The following is a 20,259-nucleotide window of genomic DNA, read 5'->3' as shown; positions in this document are numbered from 1 at the left end:
TGAGATACGCTGTCCTGTACAGTCCAAGATGGCTACCATATGTGGTAATAGGCCGGCTCACACAGTGGTAAAATGCCGCCTTATACATGCAGCGTTTTGCTACACGTTCGTGTGAGCCCGGCCTATCTCTGCACTTTGCTCCATTCAGCTTTCCCTCAACCCTGACCAGTCCCCCTGTCCCAGCCGCTAAAAATCCCCCCAACGCATGATGCCACCACCACTATCACTGTAGGGAAGGTATTGGGCAGGTGATGAGCAGTTCTACAGACATTACGCCTAGAAACGCCAAGAAGTTCTATTTCGCTTTCATCTGACCAGAGAATCGTGTTTTCCACAGTCTGAGAGTCCTTTCGGCAGGCTATCATGTCTCCTTTACTGAGGAAAGGCTTCTTACTGGCCCCTTGGCCATAAAGCCCAGATAGGTAGAGTGCTGCAGTGATGGTTGACCTACTAGAGGTTTGTCCCATCTGCGCACAGGATCCTTGGAGCTCAACCACAGTGACCATGGGATTCTTGGTCACCTCTCTTACCAAGGCCCTTCTTCCCCGATTATTTAGTTTGTTGGTTTGGCCAGAACTCGAAATAGTCCGTCCTGGTTGTTCCAAACTTCTTCCATTTAAGAATTTTGGATGCCAGTGTGGTCTTGGGGACTTTCAGTGCAGCAGAATTTTTTTGCAGCCTTTTCCAGATCTGTGCCTCCACACAATCCTGTCTCTGAGCTCTACAGGCAGTTCTTTCCTCCTCATAGCTGTGTTTTGGCCCTGATATATATTATGTGCTGTGATACCTTATATATACAGGGGTGTGTCTTTTAAAGTGATGTCCAATCAACTGAATTTACCATGAGTGACTCCAATCAAGGAGTAGAAACATCTCAAAGATGATCAAGAGAAATGGGAGGCCCCCAGAGCAAAGTTTCAAGTATCATACCAAGGGGTGTGAATACTTATGTCAATGCAAAATGTTTGTTAGAATGGAAAAAAAAAAGATTTCTAACATTCTGTTTCCACTTTATTATGGGGGTGTTAAGTGCAAAACAATGGGGATTTTTTTAAATTTTCATTTGTACAAGGCCACAACATAACAAAATGTAAAAAAAAGTGAAAGGGTCTGAGTACTTTCCAAATGCATTGTATGTATTATGCCCGTATACCAGTTTGTAGGCGCACACAAAAGTCACAATTCTGATGTGGGGTTTTTGGGTATTCATTCCAGATCCCGCACTTTTTCAAAAAGTCTGTGGGGTCTAGCACTGTGTGTATGGCCTGTCACATTTAGTGTAAATTATGCCAGAAATCAGAAATTGGGGTGTGCACAAAATTGCATCACATGCTCCATTCAGCAAACAGCATTGGTAAAATGCAGCATTTGAAACTTTGAAATTTTTCATCGGTGTTTTCGAACGCAGGTTATTGTGTTTGACAGTACTTTTTAATGCACCCCATCATTGTGATAGGTGAGGGTGTATTGACCCAGTACTTCATCCTGGTCCCCTCCATAAATGTCATACATGTATGTCTTGTGTTAATGCACTGTGCAAAGCTGTCTTGTCATTTCCAGTGTGAGTGTTGCACTGCTTTTGAATGGGTTCATACACATATGCAATTTTTTCCTGCATAGGATGACAATGCGATGCTATGCAGGAAAAAACAGGCATGTTCTATCTAGCTGTGAGATTGCAGCTAGCAGCCCTAGCTGCATGTGCAGACCATCATATTTACTGAAGCCTATGCTAGATACTGGCATAGATTATAGCAAAAATTAATCTCAGCTGGCATATACCGTATGCGCTGTAGTGCTGACAAAGGTATCAAGAAGCTTGCCCCACTTTATACATTTTTAGCTCGGAGGTGGGCACATAGTTTACTTAGACCGGCATCTGAAGTGTTGGTCTAAGTAAATAGGCCTAATAGTATCGCTTAAAAAAAAAAAGCACTGGAACGCCACCTTCTGCCCAGAAGTGGTATTATAGTATAACTATTGCAGGTTTCTTAATTGTATTATCATTTATATAATTTCCTCTTTTTTTGTAAGATAGCTCTCCCAAAGTAACAGAAAAATTAATTTCCATTACAAGCTATATCCTATAAGTTAACGTCTGACCCCCATAGCAACCTTGAAACATAATATGGATTACCAGCCAACCCAAACACATTTGTCTGTAGACAGTAACGTCTTTGGGGTTTTCTGTTTGGTTCATGCTTGTTATCAGTATGAATAGGGCTTTGATTCTCACACGACTGTGTTAATGCGCTTATCACATGTGCGGGAAGCACGCAGCAGTATGCAATGCATTGCTGATAAATTCCCATTCAATATCTTGGCATGTACGCGTGTGTAATACATGCCAAGATAGTGCATATAAGGAAGATGGAACAATAACTCTGCAGTGCCACCTATTGGATGGCAGCATGCTTTCAAATCAATGCGTGACCCTTTAGACAGGTCTTTAAAACAATGATTGCGAATTGAAAGCCAGGCCAGAATCCATAGACAGACAGCTGTTTCTGGGGTGTTTGCCCCTCATCAGTGTGCAGTAGGATTCTGACTTGCCAAGTGAGAGGCCTGTGATGTGGGCCGGGAGGGATAATATCACTCCTTAAGGAGAGCACCTAGAAGGTGAGTAAGGAGACTTATAAGGCCATGCATGCTCCTCTGGGTAATATGCAAATAAGGAAGATGGAACAATACCTCTGCAGTGCCACCTATTGGGTGGCAGCATTCCTTCAAATCAATGCTTGACGCTTTATACAGGTGTGTAGAGCAAAGATTGGGAATTGAAGATAGTGCTTGTCACGTTCTGTTTTGTGCGCGCATATCGGATACTGTATGTGCAAGGCTCCATCAAAAGTAATAATGTAAAGTTAGTCACCGCGTATTATGCGTGTAAAACCCGAGCATGTAGTACATGGTAAAAACCGCTTGTGTGAGAGAGCCCTCACTGCGAGAGAAGCTTTGTGAGCAGCCTCACCAATAGTACTTGAGGAGATCTATGTAATAGGTTGTTCACACAGTAAAAGTTCCTGAGGGAATGCTGAATTGTTTTATATATTGGGGAGAGTGAATTTTTTACTGCCCCCCATTTTGGAAACTACATGGCAATAGTTATTTGATCTTTTGGCTGTTAGGGCAGCAGATACACTGTACCTCTAAACCAATTTGGCTTAAAGGGGTTTTCCAGGCAGTGCCGACTCAGTGCCGGGCTACACCGGGGTCAGAGTGGAAAGTTGTGCTCCGACCCTTGTGTAGTGGCCACTTGCAATTGCACGTGCAGATTTTATTGAAATCATTGATTTCTATGAGAGCTGCATCTGCAATTACGACTGTCTGCCACTACAGGGGGTTGGTACAGCAGCTTCTGCTCCTATCCCGGTAAGGCTAGATCTAAAGGCTGCACCTGGCATTCTCTGGTTTTCACTCTTTAACCCCACCAATTGGGATTTGGTCTGCACTGTGGGAAACCCCAGACAGCTACCCCAGAAATAGTCTTGGTTAAGAGGCAGGTGATGCAACTTGGCCAGGTTTACTATAACGTGGTACCAGAGGGTGCAGACAGAGACATAGTTGAGGAATAGAGGTTGGGGCAGGCTGAATTTTTGCATAACCAAAGCAGAGGCTGAGGGTCAGGGCAGGCAACAGACAGAGTAAATGTGGTCAACAAAAAGCCGAGGTTGCGTATAAAGTAAATGAGTCAACTATACCAGTCTATACTCCTCAAAACAACATCCTTGAAAGCCCATTTAAAGGAAATCTGACGCTTTCTATAAGTACCATAAACTAAGTTATGGTGCTCATAGGATAGGGAATGTGGATTCAGAAGGTATGCTTCTTCTATGTACCCAGCTTCCCGTTCCCTCTGTATTTCCCCTTGAAGTTGGGGCTTGGTAGGTGAGCGTGACTCTTTTTTACAGTCAGTGTGCACGAATACAGGAGTGACTGAAGTGCACCGACTAAAAAAAAGAGTCAAGCTCATAGACGAAGCACCAACTTCAAGGACTGATAATGAGTAACAAGGAGCGGGTAAATATAAGAAGTATACCCTGGACTCCAAGTTCCATGTACTGTGAGCAATGTAACTTAGTTTATGGTGTATATTGGGCATGACAGGTTCCCTTTAACTATTAAGGAGGTATACCAGCCTAAATCAATTATCACTTTTCCAGTGGATAGAGACCCAACCACCATAACACTATACTTGGCGGTTTCGGTCAGTGTCGTAGACTTTACATATAGTATGACAATATATGCTCGACTGCCTCTCCATTCCTACTAGCTGTTATATTACAAATAGGGTAACCAGGCTGGAATATCTCTTTAAAGCTCACAATGGCAAAAAAAAGTTCAAGCAGAAGTCACAGAACTCATTTCTAGCATGACAGGAATTTGACATTCACAATGTCAAAGCTCAACAAAAAGGTCATTATGTATTATTTTGGCTCTTAGGCTAGAATGACTTTTCACTTCATTGCAGTACAGTTTTCTCTAGCAGACATTTCCGTCTCACTGTACAGGAAGTTGCCAAATAATTACATCGTATTTCTCGTAGCTGCTAATTTTCACTCTCCCCTTCAGTAATACAGCTGGCTAACATACTAGGTAACTTAACTCCCCCTATCTTCTTACCCCCGAATAAATGGGGCTTCCCCTCCTCTTCCTCCTCATCCTCCTCGTCCTGTTAGCAGCCATCCTGAAGTCTGGATGTTACTTTGCCGGCAGCCGGTGAGCTCTGAGAAGTCAGATGGGGAAGAAAGGAGGAGTTGTGTCCTGGAGTCAAATTTCCTTTAATAAGCTCCTGCCGCAGCACGTGGAGCTGATTCATCCATAGAATCTAAGAGCAAACAAGACATTTAGCTATCAGGATGCTGCCCGGCAACATGTAATACTCTACGTCACACATGGATGGAAAAATGGAAGTAAAGCAGAATCAAAACCCCATTTTTTATTGGGTATACATTAAAATTAGAGATGAGCGAACGTGTTCGGCTCCGCCCCTTTTCGCCCGAACACCGAACTTTGCGAGCAATTCCGTGCTCGGGCGAAAAAAGTTCAGGGGTCGCCGTGGCAGCGCGGGGGGGTGCGGCGGGGAGTGGGGGGGAGAGGGAGAGAGAGAGGGCTCCCCCTGTTCCCCGCTGCTGCCGCCCGCGCCGCCGCGCCTCTCCCCGCCCCCCGGCGCCCGCCGAAGCTTTACGCGCGGACACTGAAGTCCTCGGCAAAGCCGGTGTCCGGGTGCGTAAGTGTTCGTTAAGAACACGTTCGCTCAACTCTAATTAAAATCATCCTGATTAATAATAGCATATACCATGACAGCCTGAGCCGTATATTAACCCCTTAAGGACCAGGTTGTTTTGTACCTTAAGGACCAGACACCTTTTAAGGATTTTACCCATGTGGCGGTTTTACTGCTCCATTTTTTTTCCTTTAGCTACCAAAATTATTTTTGCTGCGTTTTTTTTTTCGTGACATATAGGACTATTTTTTTTATATCTTTTTCACTGACTTGTTTTTCCGTTTTTTAGTTTTATTGGGGGTAAAATGCTAAAAAAATGATTTTTTTTAACATTTATTGTTTTTTTTTTTAATTATTTTTATATTTACACTAAAATAAAGTATGGGAATGGGTTCCTCTATATGTTTCGGATGTTTTGATATATAGTAGGTATGGTTTTGGTTTACAGCGCGCATACGGCGACGGTTTTTGTTGGCGTCTGCTTTGTATTATTCTCTTTCTTTTGTATGTATTGTTGTTTCATTCTGTTGTTTTGTTTTACCTATGTATGTAATTGTGTATTTTACTATCTATGTCCCCCATGACGTCATATAAGACCTCTGGGGGCCATTTACTTTTTTTTTTTTTTAACTTTATTTGACACTTTCCCACTATAGTTTGGGCGTCCATAGGAGCCCTAGTTATAGGGGAAAGTAACCCCTGTGGTGACATTAGTCACCTGCAGAGCTGCCAGAGTCTAGTCTGATCCTCCAGCTCTGAATTAGCAGGGAATCCTGGGAGGTCACATGACCGCCCGAGGCTCCTATAGTGAAAGTAAATGTTACTTTCAGTTTCCCCATACAGTGCTCATTGAGCACTGTATATCGGGGAAGCAGAAGGCAGGAAGAGTTAAAAACCCCTCCTGCCTTCTGCTCCGGGTTATCAGCCGTCACTAACAGCTGATAACCCGTTCCTGCCTCAGACTGATTGCAGAGCAGGAGACTTAGAGCACCGCCGTATTTTTACTATCGCTACACTATCCTTGGAGGAGAAAAGGCACCTACAAAAACTTAGATGTAAGCCGATGTCTGAGGATCTATCTGGCCCAGACAGAAGGCTTCTGGAGGACAGATCATCTTTTTATGCTCACTAGTGACTCAAAGAAAGGGAACGAGGTCTCAAAAGGCTCTTTTTATAGAAGTAAAGGTATATCTCTCCCTGATGGCAAGCTTCATTGAGAGAACGTGCTCGAATTCCAGCTGAGAGCATCTGCTGGGTGGTATCGTGGAGCAATCCTAATATTTTCATTCCCCATTATACGCTTGACTTCTCAGCAAGAGAACAATCTTCCTTTGGATATTTGGTATTAATTTCTGGTATTTCCCTCCTTAAGGGATCAAGCTACATCCCCATATGCATATGTTCTGCAGTGTTGGACGCCCAGGAAAGAATTTAGTATGCTATTCTTCTTTCCTGTACTCCGAACAGCAGCACATCGCTTCCCTCCTAACAAAGATTGTCTTCGAATTTATGCTTCTGGTGCGTTCTTTATAAATATACAAGGAAAGGGGCTTAGGGCCATTTTATAGGGTTGGTCCTTACTTTTTCACAGTTTGTGTCACCTATCCAAAACATAAGGTAAGGGAATAAATTCCCATAGGTATATGTGCTGCCGTTTGAACTTCAAGAAGGGTATATTACATGATACATTTTACCTTTATAGAACTAAGTAGTTTAAAATGTATCTGCACTTTCAGATGACTTTTCAGAATAAGTTGTCAAGTGAATGTACATGAGGAATAACACTATATCTGGCCTTGACTACAAGCAAATGAAGTGTTTTATATTCCAATATGTTTTTTTTATTGAAATGATAACGTTACGTCTCTTTTGTACTCAACCAACTTGAGTGTAATACACAATTTCAATAAACATATTCATTACAGTCATCTTGTATGTTAAAACTGGGTGAACAGGCTGTTAACAGGGAGAAGGGGGGGGATGAGGGTGTGTTTATGACATTATAGCTTCCCAGTGTTAGGGTCAAGTTAAATACTATTTTTCCTTATTCTCCTAAAGGGTGACCATTTCCCTAATCTGCGGGGTTGCCAATATTGTGTCATCCAATTGTAGTAGTTTATCCATTGTGACTAAGAAGCCTCATAATTGGGTATTTTGTTGTTCCTAATAGCTAGTATTTTTTCTTCTTTTTCAAATATTTTTTTCCAAAAGGGCATTATGCATTGACAGCTCCAAAATGTGTGGTATAAGAGCCCTGGCTTCCCACAATCTCTCTAAAGGCTCCTGCACACTGGCGAGAATGATATCATGCCATGATTCATGGCCCCATATTGTCCTTGCAATCCTTCTAAAAACCCCTGGATGTGAGGCGTTTTCACATGGAAACAGCATCACATTCCTGCGGTAGTTCCCATCAGCCCCACTGTGGCTGTCACAGCCATTGCAGGAGATCGCAATGTCCTCCCATTGTTTTCAATGGGGCCGGCGCTGCTGCCACCAGCCCCATTGAAAACATGTGGAAACCACTGGATGCGACAGCCTTGCATCCCTTCGGGGATGAAGGAATCCCCTGGCACAGCTGTCACAGCTGCAGCAAGGGATCGCAATGTCCTCCCACTGTTTTCAATGGGGCCGGCACTGTTGCCGCCGGCCCTGTTGAAGACAAGGGGCAATATCATAAAAAGAAAGGAGATGCTGCAGGATATAGGATAAAGTCTAGTATTTTTTGTCTATAGAGCTTTGTTGGATCATTTTTCCTCTTAGTACGGCCTTATGGGCATTCCACAATATGCAGGAGTCTAGTTTTGGGGATAAATTATTTTTAAAGAATTCCTTTAGAGATTCCTGTATTTTACTTTGCTATAATGTGTCTTTCAGTAAATATCTATTGTTATGCCAACCTGAGGGACAATAAGTGGTGGGGGACAGAATCAGGGACAGGAGAATAGGTGCGTGATCTGACCAGGATTCTGTGCCTATTGAGGCTGCTTTGAGTTTAGGTAGTATTCAAAAGTCCATTCGAAGCATATCTATTCTGGAGAAAGTTCTATGTCTTGTAGAATAGAATATATATTCCCTAGAATCTGCCTTTAACCATCTTAAGGTAATGGAAAATTCCTCCTTTCTCAACCACTAAGATAGCGTGGGCACAGATGTTCTGCTCCAGCTGTTTGAATTGACTCCTCTGTTGTTGATAATGTTAAAGTCGCCACACATGCATATAAATTTGCTGTTGTTAACAGAGAGATGTTGATGTTACCTACTAGAACAATATATCTGCCGTCCACATCTACCTCAGAATAAACAAGCTGAAAGTCCATTGTGTCTTTAACTGCTACCAGGACTCTGGCCTTCTTCTTCCCTGCGTTAGATTGGAAGATTGTAGGGAAGCTTGGGTGAGAGAATTTGAGTTTCTCTGTTTTACAAAATGTGTCTCTAGTACACAAAGCACATCTGCCCTAAGTAATAGCGCAACTTTCCATATATCTGATCTTTCGGGGGGTTGGATTGAGCTCCTTTGCATTGATGGATATGAGACTAATCTCATAGAGAAGGAGCATATCGGTGTGTGTGAGTAGCTTTTCCTAAGGTGTCATGTCTCCTTAAGGCCTCAGTCACACGGGCGCATCGGCAACTGTACACCGGTGCCGATGCGCCCGTGTGACTGCAGGAAGGAGACGGATGTACCTGCAGACGGCCGTCTCTCTGCAGCGCCGGAGGAAAGAACACATGACCGGCAATGAAGCCGGTCACATGTTCTTTCCTCCGGCGCTGCAGAGAGACGTCCGTCTGCAAGTACGTCCGTCTGCTGGTGTCAGTCACACGGGCGCCCGTGTGACTGAGGCCTAAGGAGAGCACCCAGAAAGTGTGTGGAGACACCTAGGGAGTCAGGAGATAGTATAGTTTCTCCCCAAGAAGAGCACCCAGAAGGGAGACTTATAAGTTGATGCTAGCTCCTCTGGGAAATCTCTGCAAATAAGAAAGATGGAAAAATACCTCCACAGTGCCATCTATTGGATGGCAGCATTCCTTCACATCAAAGTGACTTTATAACAAGTCTTAACAATGATTGGGAATATGAAACCAAGCCAGAGGACCATACACAGACAGACTGTTTCGGGGGGATAGCCCCTCATCAGGGTAGCAGGCTTTTAGCTTAGTCTGTGAGGGGCCTATGACGTGGGTCACCATTTTTTTCCATCTTTCTTATTTGCATAGCTTTCCTGAGACATCCCAGAGGTTGATGTCTAGTACGTGGGGCTTGTATTTTTCCGTGGATAGGTTTTCCATCAGGCGGTTTGCCAATAGGGTAGAGTCTCTCGGAACTAGCAGAGTGCCAAGGAGCGAATATGGAAGGAGAAGAAAAACTTAGGGCAAGGAAGAATTTGTCATAAGACCTTGTTGTGTGTTCCTTCTTAGTGGGGTGATATCATTGCCTCATGAGGTGTAGGAGTCCAGCCGTAAAGGATGGGGACCTCTAAATTTACTAACACAGGAACTGTAGGTCCAAAGGAGGGCAGCGACCAACAGCATCTCGGGAAGATGGTTACGATCTTGGTTTGGTTCTACTCGACCATTCCTAGGTTATGCTCAGGGAGGTCTTCCTTATTAATTCAGTAATACCCTGTTTTTGAAGCAGTTTCCGACATTTTTCTAGGTTCATTAAGACATAGCTGACACACTCTTTAAATATGATCAGCCTGATCAGGAATCCCCATTTGTATTGGTTCTTGTTTTCTCATAAGGGCTCCTGTACACTTGCGTTTTTCTTGCACGTTTTTTTCACGTGATATTGCTGCGGTTTTTCATGCGATTGTCAATGGGACTTTCTAATGTTAAAAACTAGAGATGAGCGAGCACCAAAATGCTCGGGTGCTCGTTACTCGGGACGAAAATTTTGCGATGCTCGAGGGTTCGTTTCGAATAACGAACCCCATTGAAGTCAATGGGCGACCCGAGCATTTTTGTATATCGCCGATGCTCGCTAAGGTTTCCATTTGTGAAAATCTGGGCAATTCAAGAAAGTGATGGGAACGACACAGCAACGGATAGGGCAGGCGAGGGGCTACATGTTGGGCTGCATCTCAAGTTCCCAGGTCCCACTATTAAGCCACAATAGCGGCAAGAGTAGGCCCCCCCCTCCCAACAATTTTTACTTCTGAAAAGCCCTCATTAGCAATGCATACCTTAGCTAAGCACCACACTACCTCCAACAAAGCACAATCACTGCCTGCATGACACTCCGCTGCCACTTCCCCTGGGTTACATGCTGCCCAACCCCCCCCCCCTGCACGACCCAGTGTCCACAGCGCACACCAAATTGTCACTGCGCAGCCTTCAGCTGCCCTCATGCCACGCCACACTCATGTCTATTTATAAGTGCGTCTGCCATGAGGAGGAACCACCGGCACACACTGCAGAGGGTTGGCACGGCTAGGCAGCGACCCTCTTTAAAAGGGGAGGGGCGATAGCCCACAATGCTGTACAGAAGCAATGAGAAATATAATCCTGTGCCACCGCCATCAGGAGCTGCACACGTGGGCATAGCAATGGGGAACCTATGTGCCACACACTATTCATTCTGTCAAGGTGTCTGCATGCCCCAGTCAGACCGGGGTTTTTTATAAATAGTCACAGGCAGGTACAACACCGCAATGGGAATTCCGTGTGCACCCACAGCATGGGTGGCTTCCTGGAACCCACCGGCTGTACATAAATGTATCCCATTGCAGTGCCCTGGACAGCAGAGCTAACGTCAGATTAAATGCAGGTGGGCATCGGCCCACACTGCATGCCCCAACCTGACCTGGCTTTTTAATTCATAGACACAGGCAGGTACAACTCCCTATTGTGAAGTCCCTGTGGACCGACAGCATGGGTGGGTGCCAGGAAGCCACCGGCGGCACATAAATATATCCCATAGCATTGCCCATCACAGCTGAGGTAATGTCATGTTTAATGCAGGTGGGCTTTGGCCCACACTGCATGCCCCAGTCAGACTGGGGTTCTTTAGAAGTGGACACATGTAGTTACAACTCCGTGTGGACCGACAGCATGGCTGGCTCCCTGGAACCCACCGGCAGTACATAAATATATCCCATTGCATTGCCCATCACAGCTGAGGTAATGTCATGTTTAATGCAGGTGGGCTTCGGCCCACACTGCATGCCCCAGTCAGACTGGGGTTCTTTAGAAGTGGACACATGTAGTTACAACTCCGTGTGGACCGACAGCATGAGTGGCTCCCTGGAACCCACCGGCGGTACATAAATATATCCCATTGCAGTGCCCAGCACAGCTGATGTAACGTCAGCTGTAATGCAGGTGGGCAAAAAATTAATTGGATTACACTGTAGGCGAGGGCCCCAAAAAATTGGTGTACCAACAGTACTAATGTACCTCAGAAAAATTGCCCATGCCCAACCAAGAGGGCAGGTGAAACCCATTAATCGCTTTGGTTAATGTGGCTTAATTGGTAACTAGGCCTGGAGGCAGCCCAGTTAAAATAAAAATTGGTTCAGGTGCAAGTTTCAACGCTTTAATGAGCATTGAAACGTATAAAAATTGTTTACAAAAATTATATGACTGAGCCTTGTGGGCCTAAGAAAAATTGCCCATTCGGCGTGATTACGTGAGGTTTCAGGAGGAGGAGCAGGAGGAGGAGGAGGAATATTATACACAGATTGATGAAGCAAAAATGTCCCCGTTTTTGATGGTAATAGCGAACGATGCTTCCATTTGCGGGTGCAGCCTACGTATTGCTTAGGTATCGCTGCTGTCTGCTGGTGAAGAAGAGAAGTCTGGAGAAATCCAGGCTTTGTTCATCTTGATTAGTGTAAGCCTGTTGGCACTGTCGGTTGACAGGCGGGTACGCTTATCCGTGATGATTCCCCCAGCCGCACTAAACACCTTCTCTGACAAGACGCTAGCCGCAGGACAAGCAAGCACCTCCAGGGCATACAGCGCGAGTTCAGGCCACGTGTCCAGCTTCGACACCCAGTAGTTGTAGGGGGCAGAGGCGTCACGGAGGACGGTCGTGCGATCGGCTATGTACTCCCTCACCATCCTTTTACAGTGCTCCCGCCAACTCAGCCTTGACTGGGGAGCGGTTACACAGTCTTGCTGGGGAGCCATAAAGCTGGCAAAGGCCTTGGAGAATGTTCCACTGCCTGCGCTGTACATGCTGCCTGATCTCTGTGCCTCCCCTGCTACTTGGCCCTCGGAACTGCGCCTTCTGCCACTAGCGCTGTCGGATGGGAATGTTACCATCAGTTTGTCCGCCAGGGTCCTGTGGTATAGCATCACTCTCGAACCCCTTTCCTCTTCGGGTATGAGAGTGGAAAGGTTCTCCTTATACCGTGGGTCGAGCAGTGTGTACACCCAGTAATCCGTAGTGGCCAGAATGCGTGTAACGCGAGGGTCACGAGAAAGGCATCCTAACATGAAGTCAGCCATGTGTGCCAGGGTACCTGTACGCAACACATGGCTGTCCTCACTAGGAAGATCACTTTCAGGATCCTCCTCCTCCTCCTCCGGCCATACACGCTGAAAGGATGACAGGCAAGCAGCATGGGTACCCTCAGCAGTGGGCCAAGCTGTCTCTTCCCCCTCCTCCTCATGCTCCTCCCCCTCCTCCTCCTCCTCAACACGCTGAGATATAGACATGAGGGTGCTCTGACTATCCAGCGACATACTGTCTTCCCCCGCCTCCGTTTCCGAGTGCAAAGCATCTGCCTTTATGCTTTGCAGGGAACTTCTCAAGAGGCATAGCAGAGGAATGGTGACGCTAATGATTGCAGCATCCCCGCTCAGCATCTGGGTAGACTCCTCAAAGTTTCCAAGGACCTGGCAGATGGCTGCCAACCAGGCCCACTCTTCTGTAAAGAATTGAGGAGGCTGACTCCCACTACGCCGCCCATGTTGGAGTTGGTATTCCACTATAGCTCTACGCTGCTCATAGAGTCTGGCCAACATGTGGAGCGTAGAGTTCCACCGTGTGGGCACGTCGCACGGCAGTCGGTGCACTGGCAGATTAAACCGATGTTGCAGGGTCCGCAGGGTGGCAGCGTCCGTCTTGGAGTTGCGGAAATGTACGCTGACCCGGCGCACCTTTCCGAGCAGGTATGACAAGTGTGGGTAGCTTTTCAGAAAGCGCTGAACCACCAAATTAAAGACATGGGCCAGGCATGGCACGTGCGTGAGGCTGCCGAGCTGCAGAGCCGCTACCAGCTTACGGCCGTTGTCACACACGACCATGCCCAGTTGGAGGCTCAGCGGCGCAAGCCAGCGGTCGGTCTGCTCTGTCAGACCCTGCAGCAGTTCGTGGGCCATGTGCCTCTTCTCTCCTAAGCTGAGTAGTTTCAGCACGGCCTGCTGACGCTTGCCCACCGCTGTGCTGCCACGCCGCGCGACACCGACTGCTGGCGACGTGCTGCTGCTGACACATCTTGATTGCGAGACAGAGGTTGCGTTGGAGGAGGAGGAGGAGGGTGGTTTAGTGGAGGAAGCATACACCGCCGCAGATACCAGCACCGAGCTGGGGCCCGCAATTCTGGGGGTGGGTAGGACGTGAGCGGTCCCAGGCTCTGACTCGGTCCCAGCCTCCACTGAATTCACCCAATGTGCCGTCGGGGAGATATAGTGGCCCTGCCCGCCTGTGCTCGTCCACGTGTCCGTTGTTAAGTGGACCTTGGTAGTAACCGCGTTGGTGAGGGCGCGTACAATGTTGTGGGAGACGTGGTCGTGCAGGGCTGGGACGGCACATCGGGAAAAGTAGTGGCAACTGGGAACTGAGTAGCGCGGGGCCGCCGTCGCCATCATGCTTTTGTAAGCCTTTGTTTCCACAAGCCTATACGGCAGCATCTCCAGGCTGATCAATTTGGCAATGTGCACGTTTAACACTTGAGCGTGCGGGTGCGTGGCGGCGTACTTGCGCTTGCGCTCAAACAGTGACGCTAGCGACGTCTGGACGCTGTGCTGAGAGACATTGCTGGATGGGGCCGAGGACAGCGGAGGTGAGGGTGTGGGTGCAGGCCAGGAAACGGTAGTGCCTGTGTCCTCAGAGGGGGGTTGGATCTCAGTGACAGGTTGGGGCACAGGGGGAGAGGCAGTGGTGCAAACCGGAGGCGGTGAATGGCCTTCGTCCCACCTTGTGGGGTGCTTGGCCATCATATGCCTGCGCATGCTGGTGGTGGTGGCTCCCCAGCTGATCTTGAAGCGACAAAGGTTGCACACCACTGTTCGTCGGTCGTCAGGCGTCTCTGTGAAAAACTGCCACACCGTAGAGCACCTTGACCTCTGCAGGGTGGCATGGCGCGAGGGGGCGCTTTGGGAAACAGTTGGTGGATTATTCGGTCTGGCCCTGCCTCTACCCCTGGCCACCGCACTGGCTCGGCCTGTGCCCACACCCTGACTTGGGCCTCCGCGTCCTCGCCCGCGTCCACGTCCTCTAGGCCTACCCCTACCCCTCAGCATGCTGTATTACCAGTAGTGCAGAAACAGAACGCTGTAATTAAATGTGCCACTTATTGGCCTGTGGTTGGAGGCTGACTTCGCTTACGGAACGCACAGCAGAGCCAGGAAATAATTTTGCGCAAGCCTGCTGTAACACTTAGCTGGCTGCGTATGAATTAGGACAACTACCCCCAGCACAGACCCAGTACACTGAGGACGGTCACAGGCAGCCCAAATAGATTTTTTTTCCCAAATGTTTTTAAAAGGCCCACTGCCTATATTCAATAAATATGTCTTCTGTCCCTGCCTCACCACCACTACTGGCCCTGGACTATGTATAATTACTGCAGGGCGCAATGCTCTGCACGGCCGATATAGAAAAAAAATGTGCAACACTGCAAAAAGCAGCCTCCACACTACTGCACACAGTTAGATGTGGCCCTAAGAAGGACCGTTGGGGTTCTTGAAGCCTAAAATACTCCTAACACTCTCCCTATAGCAACTCCAGCAAGACAGCACTTTGCCTGATCTCTGTCAGAATGCATCTGTGGCGAGCCGCGGGAGGGGCCGATTTATATACTCAGGTGACACCTGATCTCGCCAGCCACTCACTGCAGGGGGGTGGTATAGGGCTTGAACGTCGCAGGGGGAAGTTGTAATGCCTTCCCTGTCTTTCTATTGGCCAGAAAAGCGCGCTAACGTCTCAGAGATGAAAGTGAAAGTAACTCGAACATATAGGGTACTCTATTACTATTGTTTCCTTTATTAATATATATCTTATTATTCATACTTCTGTATACGTATCGTACGTAATATGCCTCATAGAATATAGACAGATAGAACTAAACACTAAACATTTCTTGGGGCTTTTGCTTCAAAAAGGGCTCCATGGCTGAAAAAATTTGGGAACCACTGCTCTAGGTGATCCACTCCTGCTCCCATCTTGTTTACGTCTCCTTCACACTGGTAATCACGATATTGCTGCGACCTTTTTCCCACGATTTTTGCGCTGCTATTTCTTACTAAAACGTCACTGCCACTTGCGATCCTCTCACGCATTTTTATTTTGTGATTTTGTCGGAATTTTTTTGCATGAAAGTCAATTGGATTTTCTGATGTTAAAAACGCATAACATTGAACAAAAATCGCAAGTTTGTGCTTTGCGGTGCAATAAAAAGGAGGCTCCTAAGGGAAACATGGGAGACAAAAAAAACCCCGCAAAATGCAAAAAGAAAGGACACGTTGTGATTTTTTCTCTCTCGCAATATCGCATGTGTGAAAACATCGCAGATGCGAAGGAAACCATTGAAAATGATTGGTTTCATAATTCTGCGTTTCTACTCACTCTTGCATTGCGCGGAAATCGCACAATTTTCCTACAGAGGTAAAGGCGCCCAAATAATGGAGTTAATTGTAGTGTGCATATCTGCCAGGTCTTTTTGTCGAGAGCCCCTCAGCGCTACAATCATTTCTCTGACACAGTTTGGTCTGTGGGAGCTATATTTAATAATGCATCATCATTTATTTCTGTGCTTTTGACTGATTTTACTGTGTGTGTGCAGGAGCTAGGACCTGGGAGACACCCTCCTTGCTATGTTTTCTCTTTACAGGGCTGTTGCTTTCTGTGCCTGGGCTGCTCTCCCATATATGGAGTTTCCCCTGCATGTGGGCTGTGTGTTCAGCAGCAGAGCAGGGTCTCTCGCCTTCTTCTCTCTCACTGCTGCTGCTTGTGTCTGGGGAGAGAGGGGAAGAGGGAATCCCTCCTATGTATCTCTCCGACAAGGGAACTTCTAGGCCCTCTGCCCCTTCATGCATCTCGGGCAGCACGGCTCCATCGCCATCTTGCAGCTCTTGCTCTCTTCCACTCTCCCATAGGATGAAGAAGTCATCAGTCCTGTTTTCATTGCTCTCTGTCGGGTCGTGATGTTCTGCCTCTTCTTGTCCTCCCTGATTCGTCAGTAGGTTTTTCCTGCCTTTTTAGAGCTGCTTTCCCCGGAACTTACTTAAACGGCGTCTTTCCGCAATTCCATCCAGGCTCCGCCTCCCACAAATGAAGTTTTTAACCACACGCACAAACAACAGTTACATAAAATAGACCCATGGAAGCCGGGTAATTCTGCTAGTGAGAAGTATAAAGGAAATACTTCTACTTCTCCTTCCTGCTGGATTCACGTCTTTCGGCACTGGCTCAAAAACTGCAGTGTTTTTCAAAAAAACCTGTTTCTGAAACCACCGTCAAGGGGCGTTTTAATAATAAGCATAACAGTAGGCAATGGGATAAAATAAAATATTTACTTACGTGTTAAATCTTGGGCATCAATGTTCCAGTGTTCCCCCGCTGGTCTGTGCTGCAATGATGATATAACACATATCCACTTGACTGCTGCAGCCAATCACTGGCCTCACCGGTCTTATATCATAGAGGCAAGCATAAGTGATGAAGCCAGTGATTGGATAACTACTGGAACATTGATGTAGGAGCGGTGGAAGATTTAACAAGTGAGAAATGGTTATGCTTTTGCTTTATTACATTCTTTACTGTTATGCCTATATTTAACATTCCCAGAAAACCCCTTTAGGGTCGTATGTATTCCAAAATGATACCAACAGAAACTACAGGATGTCCCAGAAAAAATGAGCCTTCGAACAACTCGACGGAAAAATAAAAAAGTTATTGTGCGCAGAAGATGGCGGCAGAAAATAATTTAAAAACCTTAAATATCTTTAAAAAGAATACAAGTACTACAGCAAAAGAAAAACTATATAAGTTTGGTATCGAAGTAATCGTACTGACCCATAGAATAAAGTTATCAGGTCGTTTTTGTTGCAGTTTGTGCGCCGTAGAAACAAGACACAACGAAAGATTACTGAATTTCATTATTTTTCCATTGCTCTCTACATAGAGTTTTTAAAGGTTTTTCAGTACATTATGTGGTACATTAAATAATACTCCTGAAAAATACAACTTGTTCCGTGAAAGACAAGCCCTCGTACAGCTACGTCGATGCATAAATAAAGGAGTTGAGATTTTTTAAAAGGGGGGAGGAAAAAATGGAAATGGAAAAATGAAAAAAAGCTTGGTCCCTGAGGGGTTAATGAGCATTGGGCTTGACTAACGAAACATAGGCTTAACAAAAGAGTTGTTAATTAAAACTTCTTAGTTTGGGGTTCACACAAAGTGAAATAGCAGCGGAGTTTCTGTGTGGACCTACCGCACGGAGATTTCACGGCATTTACAGTAGCAGTAAAGTGGACGAGATTTTGAAAATCTCATCCACAAGCTGCCGGAAATAACCCGCACAAAACCAATGCAGAGACTGACTTGTAGCGCAGAATTCAAATCTACGGCATGTCAATTTTATCGCCATCTCCAGTGCGGAATTCATCCCTGCTTAATTAGGGGGGGCGGGTTTGGAGGCAGACTCTCCGTTGCTGATCTGTAGCGGAATGCCCATTCCGGACATTCCACTGGAAATTAGCCCTGTGTGGACCCAGCCTTAGACCGGTGAGTCTGGCTGGTGACCTTGCATTCTGCAAGTACCTGTATTGTGGGTGACCATGGAGGCTCACAGGTGGCCATTCCTTTTTTGTTTGTATTTCCCATGCCTTTGCTGGGCCCAGCAGCCTATACACAATGATAATTGCTTATGGGCTGCGGGTCGGATGCCTCTATTGACCTCAGTGGAGGCCGTCCATGTAGATTCTGCATAAAATAGAGCATGCTGTGACTTTTCTTCCATTCGCAGAATACGCAATTCATATCTGCGAGTGTGAAGGAAAAATCAAAACTACATACCTTTCAATGCCTGCATTTTACTGCGGAAAAATCCGCGAGGATGCCGATTGCTGCATCTCCAATACAAATCTGGTCGTGTAAGACCAGCCTTAAATCCAATGCGGAGTCTGGCAAAGACATCAGTTGTGCCCAGTCACTAGTGTATAAAATTTGGTGCAAGAATAAACAAAACAAAAAAGGTTATAAAAGGAAAACATGCATGTAGACCAGTGTTTCCCGACTCCAGTCCTCAGGGCCCCCTAACGGGTCATGTTTTCAGCATCCCCTCAGTATTGCACAGGTGATGTAATTATTGTCGGTGCCTCACACGTTGCCACTGATGTTGTTACTATAAGAGATCCTGAAAACATGACCTGTTAGGGGGTCCAGAGGACTGGAGTTGAGAAATACTGACGTAGACCAAGGAAGATGTCAAGATAGGACACTCAAAGTATGCCTTAGAAGTAGAAAGTGCAAAGTAAAAAAAATGTAAAGCAAATGGGGGGAGGGGGGGGGGAGCCAATGTCTGTGATGGAACTTTGCAAAATTGGGAACTACATATTCAGTAGAAAAGCCAAACGAAAAACCAGGACAACCCCTAAAAAGGAGAAAATAGGGTTATAGTGACCGTAAGAGAAGCAATTATGAAGTATAGATGGTGGAAAGAAAATGATATTCAGTGACGGATCACGAATCTACATTGGCCAAAGAGAAGAAAGTGGAACTCTATGTTGAAAATTTAAATATTAGGTCCATGACAAGGCTCCATCGTGCAAAGCTGAATCGGTAAGCGTTCTTTGATGAAGATGGAACCAGCTTGTACTATATTGTTCACGATTAGTGATATCTATGCCTCAAAAAATACAAGCCGTCAGAGAAGCAACAAAGTAATAACTGGAATTTATTTGGTAGATGATTCCATAATTTTGTCCTCTTCTAGACCGAAAAAACATACGCCATTAATACATGCTTTCAGGACAGATTCCATCATCTTGACAGAGGTTCTAGTGTTATGCTAAAAAAAGCAACAGAATGAACTCTTGTACCAACAGATTTACACTTCGCTTATTCTGAGCGTCTGAATGGTGCCATTCTATTTTATATTATTACATAGGCACCATAATGCAGTTTTACACAATGTTGACATAATGCCATAAGGTTAATTGCAATGTCTGAACTTGTTTTACAATGAGTGTTACATATAGGCTGCCATTATAACCTGAACCAGTTTACACTGAGCAGAACATGTGTAACATAAAGCACGAGGTTACAAAGGCTAAACATGTTCATCAAAGTCAATCTATTTTTCCCTCAATGTTGATCTAGCGGATAACAAAATTACCCTGATGAGGCAGAAACCAAATAACTCCATTAATTCCTAGACAGTCTCTAGGAATAGGGCACTTTTTCCCACTGTCCATAAAAAATGGATGTGTCCGTGATTATTTTGAAGCTGGAGGAGCTTCTGCAGGTTATTACAAACGTAAGTATAATTTTACAGCTTACTGTAAATCCTACTAATGTGTTAATATCATATCATAATAATTTATTATGGCTTTACAATATGTCATAAAAAATGTTGTCTGTCTATGATTTTTCGATAAGCTACCCAGAAAATAGAAAAAAAAGTAAATGGGGAACTCTGAGAGGGGTGTAAATCACTGTCTCCAGTGGCAGCTTATCTCCAGACAGAACAAAGGATAGGGCATGTTGAAATTCAGTATGCCCAAGCCTTCTTTGCTCAACATCTGTTGCATGGGCTGAATTAGTACACCATCATACCCATGAGATGGACAGCTGATCC

The 20,259-nt window shown here is 45.8% G+C and overlaps 1 protein-coding gene across 3 annotated transcripts in view; it reads right to left on the bottom strand.

Moving 5' to 3' along the window:
* LOC136587127 (ATP-binding cassette sub-family B member 5-like) overlaps positions 1–20,259 on the bottom strand; it is a 173,865-nt gene that overhangs the window by 54,616 nt on the left and 98,990 nt on the right. Inside the window, exon 1 of one of the 3 annotated variants that reach the window (XM_066585623.1) lies at positions 4,624–4,737. The exons of 1 other annotated variant lie outside the window; for it this stretch is intronic. In XM_066585623.1, coding sequence (XP_066441720.1) covers positions 4,624–4,686 — 63 coding nt within the window. In that variant the 5' untranslated portion in view covers positions 4,687–4,737. Of the gene's footprint in view, positions 1–4,623; positions 4,738–20,259 lie in introns of those variants that run through there. One more of the 3 variants, XM_066585626.1, reaches the window with a different exon arrangement.

The sequence above is a fragment of the Eleutherodactylus coqui genome, chromosome 12 (genome assembly GCF_035609145.1).
Source record: "Eleutherodactylus coqui strain aEleCoq1 chromosome 12, aEleCoq1.hap1, whole genome shotgun sequence".
Taxonomy (NCBI): Eukaryota; Metazoa; Chordata; class Amphibia; order Anura; family Eleutherodactylidae; genus Eleutherodactylus; species Eleutherodactylus coqui.
This window is presented reverse-complemented; position numbering and strand designations above follow the sequence as displayed.